Consider the following 12,336-nt stretch of genomic DNA (forward strand, 5'->3'; position numbering starts at 1 on the left):
AGTACAATATGTGACGAAAAAACTATCTCAGAATGGCCTGGATAAGGCAAAGCGTTTTAAAGTTATCAGCACTTAAAGTGACACTGGTCAGATTTGCAAAAAATGGCCAAGTCCTTAAGGTGAAATAGGGCTGAGTCTTTAAGGGGTTAAGGCCTCATACACATGATTGCGGTCCACAAATCGCAGGTCCACTAAAAAAACACGGATCCCGGCCGAGTGCATGGTGCCATTTATTTTTAAATTTCTCTAGAAATGTTCTATCCTTGTCCACAAAAAGGACAAGAAAAGGACCTACTCTATCTTTTTGTGGGGCCACGGATTGGACATAGTGTTGTCCACATCCATATGGCCCCATTGAAATGAGTAGTTCCGCATCTGATCCGAAAATTAGGAACGAAAATATGATTGTGTTAATGGTCGCTAAATTCTACATTTTGGACATGTACACTTATAAAGTAATATGTGTCAAAGAAATAATATTAATAGGAAGGTGGAGACCCATGAATACATTTCTTTTTCAGGGGGACCTTCTTCCAGGGATATTTTTGTTCTAGGTGTGGGACAGGGGCTCACAAGGAGTGCCTGGGCAGAGTGGATACCTGCGGACGTGGAGGTAGGAAATATCAGCAGTGACTGCAGCCTTTTAATGAGACTGTAAAGAGAGGAAGGTATAGTTAAAGTTCATTCGCCGTGTGATGTGTTTTTATTGCAGCACATATACTCTTAAAACTGCCATTTATATGCACAATTAGAGTAGCATGTGAGATTCATGAGGACTCTGACCCTCCTTAATTATCATAATAGTACCTAGGGAAACAGTTGGGAATCGTGTTTGATTTTAACCACTAATGTGCCAGAGCAGTGTAACCAATGTGCACTTTAAATAGCAGAGAATCCTATACAGTACAGACATCAGTGAATAGTAATTTTTATATTCATGAACATACTGTATTGTTTTGGTATTGTAGTACTATTTAAATTAAGATGTTTTCACACATATATTTTAGGCAGCCTTACAAGTAACCCTTCACACCATATGCTGACTAATACATCGTAGTGCTCATAGACTTTAACCCTTAGGCCTCTTTCACACGGGCGAGTTTTCCGCGCGGGTGCAATGCGTGAGGTGAACGCATTGCACCCGCATTGCACCCGCACTGAATCCGGGCCCATTCATTTCTATGGGGCTGTGCACATGAGCGGTGATTTTCACGCATCACTTGTGCATTGCGTGAAAATCGCAGCATGCTCTATTTTGTGCACTTTTCACGCAACACAGGCCCCATAGAAGTGAATGGGTCTGCGTGAAAATAGCAAGCATCCGCAAGCAAGTGCGGATGCAGTGCGATTTTCACGCACGGTTGCTAGGAGACGATCGGGATGGGGACCCGATCATTATTATTTTCCCTTATAACATGGTTAAATAATTTAAAAAAATAATACAGTGAATAGACTTTCATCCTAGCAACCATGCGTGAAAATCTCACTGCATCCGCACTTGCTTGCAATTTTCACGCAGCCCCATTTACTTCTATGGGGCCTGCGTTGCGTGAAAAACGCACAATATAGAGCTTGCTGCGATTTTCACGCAACGCACAAGTGATGTGCACAGCCCCATAGAAATGAATGGGTCCGGATTCAGTGCGGGTGCAATGCGTTCACCAAACTCGCCCGTGTGAAAGGGGCCTTAGTCTTGGGACGCTAATGATTCTTCAAACCCTAGGATCAGGTTCACAAAGGGCATGTGTGGTACAGGTGGATGCTGAGTGTGTAAGTCTGTATTTGCTTTGCCACATACTGTCGCATCATGTGAATGCACAATATCTCAACCAGGATTGCATGTTTTTTTAAAGACCTTCCTACATTGTGCTCCTAGAATTTTATCCCAGTTTGCTACATACAGTATACTAGAAACCAAACATGCCAAGTGGTATTCACTGACTGACAGCAGAGAGGGTGGCAGGGGCGCCCCCAGAGCCGCCCACTGCTTACATTAGAAGTCTACCTCCATTTCCGCTGCTATGTCCAGTCAGTCTGTGTCCTGTTCTTCCCGCTGGTAATGCTGTTTTCTAATTTTCTTCCAGAGTCCGGTACTTTGAAGGCTTGGGTAGGTTAGTTTTATTTTCTTATTTCAATAATCCACTCATTGTATAACAGATTCTCCTGCCATATGCTGCGTAAAAAGAGCAGCGTTGAGTATGTTTTCAGAAGAAACATATGTCTTCATGTTGCTGTCAAACTGCAGAAGGGTATGTGATTAGGAAAAGTGAGAGGTAACAGTATCTCAATAGAAAACATTCACTGAAGTGCTGGTTTAACCCACTACAGATACGCCGCAGGCATCATGTTATCTTTGTCTGATTCATGTCTGGTCATTTTTAGGGCTATTGACAAATGTAGCAGAGCTGGATTAATCCATGTGTTACTTCTTGTAGTTTGTGTACAGTATGTCAGATATGTATTAATAAAATAATGAATGCATCCTAAAATAATAAAGATCTGCCAAATTTGTATGGCATGTTACACTCAGGCCTCGTTCACACTTCACTGACATGTGCTGTCCGAGTTCTGCATGGACAGCACATTTATCCATTGATTTTTAATGTGTTTATTCCCATATACGTGTTTTTCTACTGACTGTGAAAAATCATGGGATCATGCACTACTTTGGTCCAAACATTCCCATTAAAGTCTGTGGGTCCTCGAAAAACCCCTGACACAACCTAGATGGCGCCCGTTGTCAGTCAGTGTTTTTTCTCGGACTATAGGAAGGCAGTGCTCTGGAAATGAAAGAAGACCTTTCATTTTTTTTTCATTCTAGATAAATACCTTTACATGCGGGGTACCCCCCCCACTGATGCTGCCACCCTGCCAGTTTTTTTTAAAATATCGCTCCTATGCCTCCCTTTAGTTTTCCCGCTCAGCTTTTTTTTTTTTTCTCCCTGGCTGTGACGCTCTCCACTGTGATTGGATTGCGGCACAGACAGGGAGAAGGAGACGCCCATTGTCTCCTCCACCCTGTACCGATGCTCAGTATTAACATACTGAGTGGGAAAAATACAGGGGGCACAGCGGGGCGTAGGAACGATATTTTATTTAAAAAAAAACAGGCAGGGAGGCAGCATCAGCAAGTAAAGGTATTTATCTAGAATTAAAAAAAAACATGAAAGGTCCTCTTTAATTTCCAGCTGAGCATTGTCCATGCAATACGGATGACACACAGAGGGCAGAAAATGGACACATGGACTAAACACGGATTCTTCACACGGACTGATTTTCCGGAGATGTGAAACAGATGCGGAAATGTGAATGAGGCCCCTCCAAGGTAACCAGGAAAAAAAACAGATCGAAACTGTATGGTAATAAATTTATAAACTTGAAGTGCACCAGTAAGCACGATCTACCCTGTTAAACCAGGCATACTGCCTGATGAGGTTGATCCTGCTGATTACAGTAATATCTTGTGAAAACCAGTGGTGGCGTTCCTGAGAAAAAAGGCGTCTGTATTCAGAGGGGTGGGGCACCTGCAGGCCACGCCCCTCGGTGCACTGAAACCCTCTTTTGCATAAAAAAATGAAAATAAAATGTGTTTTCCGGAGAACGCAGCAACTGATTTTCACAAGACAGGTATCAGTTTAATCAATGGGATCAACTCTACCAGACAGTATATGTCTTGGTTGATCCTGGCAAGAGGAACTCAGGATATTGATAAAATATAACACATAGATTTGATGTATTCATTTATTTTACATGGCTGAGTGTCTGAACACGGAAGGGGTAACCTGCCACTGGGCACCCATAGTTTATCTCTACTGAGTGCAAAGGGATTTCACGTGGTTAAATCCAACAGAGAATCCTTCTTTCCCTGTGGGAAAGTTGAGATATGCCCTTAGAAATTAGATGGTCTGTCAGGCCGGCATTAGTCCAGAGTGTGGCCACCTTAAAGGGGTTTTGTCACTTCAGCCAGTGGCATTTATCATGTAGAGAAAGTTTACAGAAAACACCTACTAATGTATTGTTATTGTCCATATTGCTTCCTTTGCTGGCTTCATTCATTTTTCCATCACATTATACTATACACTGCTCATTTCCAGGGGTTGTGACCACCCTACAGTGCAGCAGTGGTGGTCGTGATTGCACACTATAGGAAAAGGCATCGGCCTCTCTGGTGGCCGGGACTGCAGGAATGCACATACGCTGGTGCTTTGTCCTATGGTGTGCAAGCGCCACCACTGATGCTGGATTGCAGGGTGGTTATAACCATGGATACAAGAAGTGTATAATGTGATGGAAAAATGAATCCCGCCAGCAAAGGAGGCAATATGGATAATCACAATACATTATTAAGTGCCTTGTATTAAATTTGTATTATAAATTCCATTTGCTGAAGTGAGACGACCCCTTTAAGTCCTATAGGCTTTAGGGTGCATTCAGAGTCAGGAGTGGATCTGAAAGTCAGATGTAGAAGACTTGTTATTCTTGTATATTTATTGCTAAAAATGTAAGTTTATCCCATCAAAAAAATACTCTGCGGATTTCCCATGCTCTCTCTAGTTTGATTAAATTCAGTTTTTGCACTGTTTTTGTAATTTGGACAGAAACTAAGAAAATGTCCTTTTAGTGTGCACTATTAGGCACTCTCAGCGTTCACCAGGACTCCTCCATTGTTATCAGATCCTGTCATACCACTGCTGACGTTACTCGGTGAAGAATATAATAAATGAAGCTTTCAGTGGAGTCCATTAGATCTGCCTGGTGGCTATTTGGGGGAAATGTACATGGTTCTAGCCACAGTAGTCATGCCCCTCCTGGCGGCCCATGGTGCACTCTGCAGCAGTCATATGTCATAGTACAGTAAGGCCTCTTTCACACGGGCATGTGCGCCCCGTGGTCGTGCTGCGGCCCAGCATTGCACAAGCACAGTCCGTGGGGCAGCCACAGCGGATCGCGGACCCATTCACTTGAATGGGTCCCCGATCCGGCCGTTCCGCAAAAAGATAGGACATGTCCTATCTTTTTGCGGAACGGAAGTACGGGACGAAACCCCACGGAAGCACTCCATAGTGCTTCCGTGGGGTTCTGTTCTGCCCCATTCATCATCTCCGGATTTGTGGACCCATTGAAGTGAATGGCACCCGTGTATTCAGGATCCGCAAATGCGGTCCGCAATATGGCCATGTGAAAGAGGCCTAAGTTGCATTCCCTCCCCTTGTCTAAAAGCTAGATTATTTGTATCGAATTTTTTAACTTCCCTATTAAAATCCAGAGTTTAAACTATTGTACTTTTTATTAAAGTATATCATAGAACTAGTGAAATGTTTTCTCTTTCTGAGCAGAGTCTTTTAACTGTAATTCAGTGAAGAACAGATTTTACACCTTGGAGAACGTTTTGTCTTTTGTGGCTGGCAACGTTACATCTTGAAAGGCAGCCTCTCTCCTTATATATTTAGACTTGGACAAAGTCACCGCTTTGAAGGTTATTCCTCTCTATGGAAGGATTCTGGGGATAGTGTAACTTAAGTTGTGAGGAATAGCGTCAGCTGTCACTCATCCTTACCCGTCGTCACTAATTCCACCAGTGGTCCCCTGGCTCTGTTTAGTACGGAATATACTGTAACTGGTCTGAGACAAGCCTTCTCCTCAAGGTATTCTAAGTTCGCAGTGTACCTGTGACAGTAGCGCCATGACTGCTATTAATCTGAAGAAAGACGCCCATGAGCTCCTAGGCCAGGAACAGCACGCTCACTTCTAGGATTATACATAAACCGTACGTGACAAGTGTGCGGTAACTTTCTGCTCACACAGGACCCTGAAGTGCACCTCTCATCTGCAGCGTCTGCAATCCATTATTTGCTAGAACTTAATGAACCCATTATTTATTATATTTTGTACCTGTCAGTTTGTACTGTTTGATGCGTTTCGATATGATCAATCATTGGTCCATACTGCAGTCTTTTGCTGAGGATCTTCTCACATGTATTGCTGCTATTGATATCAACATGTAAAACCCAATAGGCTTAGGCTATATAAATTGTGTTTATGGCCTTTTTTTATTATTTTTAAAATATAACTTTTATTAATTCTCCTAAGGCTACTTTCACACTTGCGGCAGTGTGATCCGACGGAACTGCCCGCCGGATCCGCCGATCTGCCGCTGACTGAAAGCATTTGTGAGACGGGTGCGGATCTGTCTCACAAATGCATTGCAAGGACGGATCCGTCTCTCCGCTTGTCATGCGGACCGACGGATCCGCCTTGTACATTTTTTCACATTTTTACCGATCTGCGCATGCCGGAACGACGGATCCGGCATTCCGGTATTCTGAATGCTGGATCCGGCGCTAATTCATTCCTATGGCAAAAAAAATGCTGGATCCGGCGTTCAGGCAAGTCTTCAGTTTTTTTCGCCAGAGAGAAAACCGTAGCATGCTGCGGTTTTCTCTTTTGCCTGATCAGTCAAAACTACTGAACTGAAGACATCCTGATACATCCTGAACAGATTACTCTCCATTCAGAATGCATGGGGATAAAACTGATCAGTTCTTTTCTGGTATAGAGCCCCTGTGACGGAACTCTATGCCGGAAAAGAACAACGCAAGTGTGAAAGTAGCCTAATATAAGAAAAAGGAAAATAAAAACCCTATAAATGCTTAAAACTTGCAAGCTGCGTTTTGTTTGGCTGTGAGATGTGACCAAGCAGGGTCTGCAAACTCCATACAAAGGGGTATTTACATTCATACCCTCCCTTTAAACTAAACGCCGCTGCTATTTTAAAATAAGAAACAGAGCTCCCCCAACATGTTTCGCCGTAACCGGCGGCGTCCTCAGGGGTATCGGAGCTGAGGACGCCGGTTACGATGAAGCATGTCGGGCTGAACTCTCAAAGTTTTGATCTAGTATTTTCAGGTGGTTTCATAATGACGGGGCAGAAGCTCTCAGCTGACTTGTACGCCTTCAGTTGGGCTCTGCTCTCCTGAGAGCCATAGACTTTCTGTGAACCTGTACTCTGCTTTCCGATATGAGCTAGGAGAGCCGATCAGAGACAAAGGGGCACAACACTTAGCAGTTTTAGTGATCAGTTGGGTTCTCAGCACGCAGACTTCCACCAACCAAAATGACCGACTTGTCAAAAGGTTGATTGGTTCTCTTTAAGAATGTGTCTGAGTCTTGCTTTCCGCAACCCACTGAGTGTGATTACCTGCAGTACATATAGAGGTTAGTGTCACTGCAGTTTTATTTTTCACTTAAAGGGGTTATCCTATGGCTAATGTAAAAAATCAAAATCAAACATCATATAGTACATGACAATCTCTTTCTAACGAAGCTAGAACCAGCCCTGTACCTCACAGGGATCCAGAGATCTCTCCTTTCATCGCTCCAATTGCACTGCTAGATTTATATCAAGCTGGCAGCTCAAGGGAGTGTCCTTCCTGCTGCAGCTCAAGGGCGTGTCTTTTCTGCTGCAGCTCAAGGGAGTGTCCTTCCTGCTGCACCTCAAGGGCGTGTCTTTTCTGCTGCAGCTCAAGGGCGTGTCCTTTCCGCTGGAGTTCTCTCCCCATCACAGTTCAGGAGGCAGTTGAAGGATGAAGCTGAGCATGTGGGGCCATCTCGGTGAGCAGGACAAAGAAATAAGAACAACCAAACAAACAGCAGGTGGCGCTATAAAGATACATTTTACTGAATTCACAGAATAACTATACTACATTTTTAATTACATGCAGTAACAAAAGAATTCAGATCCAGGTGTTGGTTTGAAAACTGTAGATAATTTTTTCGTGGTAAAACCCCTTTAAAGTGCTTCTGTCAGGTTTCCTACGCTTCCCTTCCTTACAACATTAGGCCTCCTGCACACGAACGTGTGTGCCCCGTGGCCGTGTTGCGGCCCGCAAATTGTGGGCCGCAATGCACGAACATCAACCGTGGGACATCCGCAGCGGATCGCGGACCCTTTGACTTTAATGAGGTCCGCGATCCACCCGTTCCGCAAAAAGATATGACATGTTCTATCTTTTTGCAGAATGGAAGTACGGGACGAAACCCCACGGAAGCACTCTGTAGTGTTTCCGTAGGGTTCCTTTCCGCACCATTCCGCATCTCCGGATTTGCGGACCCATTGAAGCGAATGGGTCCACATCCATGATGCGGAATGCCCACGGAGCGGCGTCTGTGTATTGCGGATCCGCATATGCGGTCCGCAGCACGGGCACGGGACACCTACGGTCGTGTGCAATAGGCCTTAGAGAGAGAATATGAACTTGACTTTGTATAATTCTTAGTGATTTGATTATTTGAGCATTTTCATGTAAAAGCTGTATAACTGCTAGCAGGACGTGGAGAAGGGGTGTAAGCTCTGCCTTTCCTTGCTCACACACTACAGATTGGCAGCTTTCCCTGTATACAAACTCATATTGGTAAAGCTGTATAGAAATATGTTATTTCATTCATATTATTGTGTTCTTCTAGAGAGAAAATGGTCCTTCGAGGTCAGTAAGACCTACAGATTCAGGTAGGTCCTCGAAAGTATCTATCTATCTATCTATCTATCTATCTATCTAATTATGACATCCCTCATAGATATTTTTGTCTTCTGATCTATGGTCAGTAAAGTAAAAATGGTTAAATCATGATTTTTATTTTTTAATAACCTATAATGGTTGTAAAGCTGTTCCTAGGCCACATGACCGATGAACGTGTCATCACTGGCCTAGGTAAAGCTGAGAGAAGGCTGTGGCACTCACAGGAGCGCCGCTCCCTTTTCTATCTGCTTGTAGGTCATCGGTATGGGTCATCAGTATAAAAATCTCGGAAAACCCTTTAACACCTTAAGGACCCAGAACGAGAATGCTCGTCTTAAATGGCCGGTACTTTGCGCCCCAGGACGAGCATTCTTGTCCTGCGGTCCTTCCAACCCCCCAATTGCGGTCCGGCAATCAACAGCACGGATCCAGCTGTTACTGACAGCCGGATCCCTGCTGCATCCACCTGCATCGGTGATAACGCCGATGCTGGTGGATTAACCCCTTATATGCCGCAGTCACTGCTGACCACAGCATATGGGAGGTTTGTGCTCCCTCTTCTTAGCTGTTGGGTCCCCGCGCTGCGGTGGCGGGGACCCGATGGTTGCCATGGCAGCATCAAGCAATTCCAAGGCATTGGGGCCCGGCATGTACAGATGCCCATGAGGCCCAGCCACGAGGCTGGGTCTAATAGGCAAACTATCATTGTATTTCTTATAGAAGTGTGTAATACACTGATAGTCAATGCAGTACAATATAGGCGTATTGTGCTGCATTGAAACAGGGATCAGACGCTGTAATGTTGAAGTCCCATAGTGGGACAAAAATAAAAAAAAAATAAAAGTGAAAAAAAGTGTTTTTAACAATAAAAAAAATTTAAGTTTCAATTAAAAAAAGCCTGTTTCCCATAAAAAGAGACATATATAAAATTGTAAAAATAAAAAAATAAAAATAGACATATTCAGTATCACTGCGTGCGTAACAACCTGTTCTATAAAAATATCACATGATCCACCCCGTCTGGTCAACACCGTAATTATTTTTTTTATAAAACGGTGCTAAAAAAATGCAATTTTTTGTCACCTTAAATGCTGTTATTGTGTAAAATTATCATAGTGAAATCTGCCTTCCAAAAACCAAATGGCGTTCCTTTCCTTCTGCGCCCTGCTGTGTGCCCGTACAGCAGTTTACGACCACATATAGGGTGTTTTTGTAAACTACAGAATCAGGGTAATAAATATTGAGTTTGTTTGGCTGTTAACCCTTGCTTGGTTACTGGAAAAAATGGATTAAAATGGAAAATCTGCCCAAAAAGTGAAATTCTGAAATTTCATCTCCATTTTCCTTTAATTCTTGTCAAACACCTAAAGGGTTAACAAAGTTTGTAAAATCAGTTTTGAATACCTTGAGGGGTGTAGTTTCTAAAATGGGGCCATTTATGAGTGGTTTCTATTATATAAGCCTCACAAAGTGACTTCAGACCTGAACTGGTCTTTAAAAAGTGGGTTTTGGAAATTGTCTGAAATATTTCAAGATTTTCTTCTAATCCTTCTAACTTCCAAAAAAAGAAAATGTCATTTACAAAATGATCCAAACATGAAGTAGACATATGGGGAATGTAAAGTAATAACTATTTTAGGAGGTATCACAATCTGTTTTAAAAGCAGAGAAATAGAATTTTTTTTAATTGCTAATTTTTCAAAATTTTTGGTAAATTTTGTATTTTTTTATAAATAAAAATGAAATATTTTGACTCAAATTTATTACTGTCATGAAGTACAATATGTGACGAGAAAACAGAATGGCTTGGATAAGTAAAAGCGTTTTAAAGTTATCACCACATAAAGTGACACATGTCAGATTTGCAAAAAAATGGCCTGGTCCTTAATTAAGGTGAAAAATGGCAAAGTCCTTAAGGGGTTAAGTATTTACAATGAACAGGGCAATGATTCTTTGTTAGAAGGAAAATCCCATGATGATAACCACAAAAGGTTAATAAATATCAATGCCTGCAAATTTCCCGTGCTGAGAAGACAGCAGGTTGCATTTTATCACCGCCTGTGGTAGACTAATAGGACAAGAATATGAAAACATACAATGAATGCAAATAAAAATGATGGAAGTGCCAGAGAAAGTCATAATTGGTTACATGAATGTAGGTTCATGCTACTATTCCTGCATCCATTTCAGCTTAAGCCTGGAGTTCTGGTTATAGGATTGATCTATCTAGGTTGACCACCAAGCAACTGACCAGTTTCTAATTTGGTCATCAATAGATGTGTATTAGAAAGGTTTTTCCAAGGATATGCCATCAATGGGTGGGATCAGTAGGTGGTCAATCAATGGGATTTTAGTTCTGAGATGAAAGGGGGCACCAAGAACCCTTTGCCCTTTTTACTGACTAGTCTTGTCCAGGAGCCGTGTCTGATATTACAGCTCAGCCCCATTTGTTGAAGGGGACCAAGCCGCAACACAAGACACAGTCAACATTGTAAGAATTCCAGTTGTTGGAACTGCAATTTTTTTTTTTTTATGCTAATGGGAACAGATGGGACATACAGAATCTGTTCTTCCCTCTGTAATTATTCAACAAATGGAGAATGGGTCCCTGCACAGGAAAAATGGAAACATTCCAACACCCTTTCCTTTGGAAAGTTTTCTGCTGGAATCCGTTCATGGTTGAGTGCCTGGTTTGACTGTTATCTTCAGCCATGTTTCAATGCTCTTTTATGGGTCCACCGTACTAGGTAGCTACTAATAGATGGAGACAGTATTCTTCCTTCTGAAGGGGAACTCACGTTCATACTTTTTCCATGGACATTGTTTGTAAGGCTACTTTCACACTGCCATTTCTGGGTCCGCCTAGTGAGATCCGTTTCAAGGCTCTCACAAGCGGCCCAAAACGGATCAGTTCAGCCCCAATGCATTCTGAATGGATAAGGATCCGCTCAGAATGCATCAGTTTGCCTCCGTTCAGCCTCCATTCTGCTCTGGAGGCGGACACCAAAACGCTGCTTGCAGCGTTTTGATGTCCGTCTGACGAAACTGAGCCAAACGGATCCGTCCTTACTTACAATGTAAGTCAATGGGGACGGATCCGTTTTTACTGACACAATATGGTGCAATTGAAAACGGATCCGCCTCCTATTGACTTTCAATGTAAGTCAAAACGGATCCGTTTGCAAAAAATATATATATATTATTATTATTATTTTATTTTTTTGTTCATGGTAATGCAAACGGGTCCGTTCTGAACGGATACAAGCATTTGCATTATAGGTGCGGATCCGTCTGTGCAGATACCAGACGGATCCGCACCTAAACGCGGGTGTGAAAGTAGCCTAAGACTCCATGTACTGTATCAGCAGGATCTCCTCAATGACAGCCAGTACCCCCAATACTGTAGACAGACTTTTTGAGGTGTCTGCCAACTGAACAGCTAAAAGCAGCATCCCAGAGTGACTGCTCTATTAAACCATTAATTAAAGCAATTTGCGGACCACAAAAAATGGCACGGTCGTGTGAACGAGCCCTAAATGTGATATTTTTTTTATGTAGGAGAAGGTGTACTTTTAGGTTTTGCAGAGCTTCAAAATCTCATCTCTAAACAGCAGAATAGTTTTAATAATAAATGACCAATGTATGCATTATATGACCGAAAGAGAATGTGCTGTTATGAAGTTTTCATAGATGTGCCTGTAACACAGCACATTACGCCCTGACATTTGTTCACGGAAAATCGTTTAGTTGTTAATTATTAAGTGAACTTGGGACTATGTGCTTTCAATCATATCTGGTCCAAGGTGAATTACTAACTAAG

General features: G+C 42.6%; 1 protein-coding gene across 2 annotated transcripts in view; it reads left to right on the forward strand.

The window, feature by feature from the left end:
* The window catches only part of VAV3 (vav guanine nucleotide exchange factor 3), a 259,355-nt gene that overhangs the window by 201,843 nt on the left and 45,176 nt on the right, over nt 1-12,336 (forward strand). For both annotated transcript variants that reach the window (XM_040408568.1, XM_040408569.1), the window contains exons 17-19: nt 522-613; nt 2,085-2,107; nt 8,464-8,506. In XM_040408568.1, coding sequence (XP_040264502.1) covers nt 522-613; nt 2,085-2,107; nt 8,464-8,506 — 158 coding nt within the window. The remainder of the gene's footprint in view (nt 1-521; nt 614-2,084; nt 2,108-8,463; nt 8,507-12,336) is intronic.

This window comes from Bufo bufo, chromosome 9 (genome assembly GCF_905171765.1).
Source record: "Bufo bufo chromosome 9, aBufBuf1.1, whole genome shotgun sequence".
Lineage (NCBI taxonomy): Eukaryota > Metazoa > Chordata > Amphibia > Anura > Bufonidae > Bufo > Bufo bufo.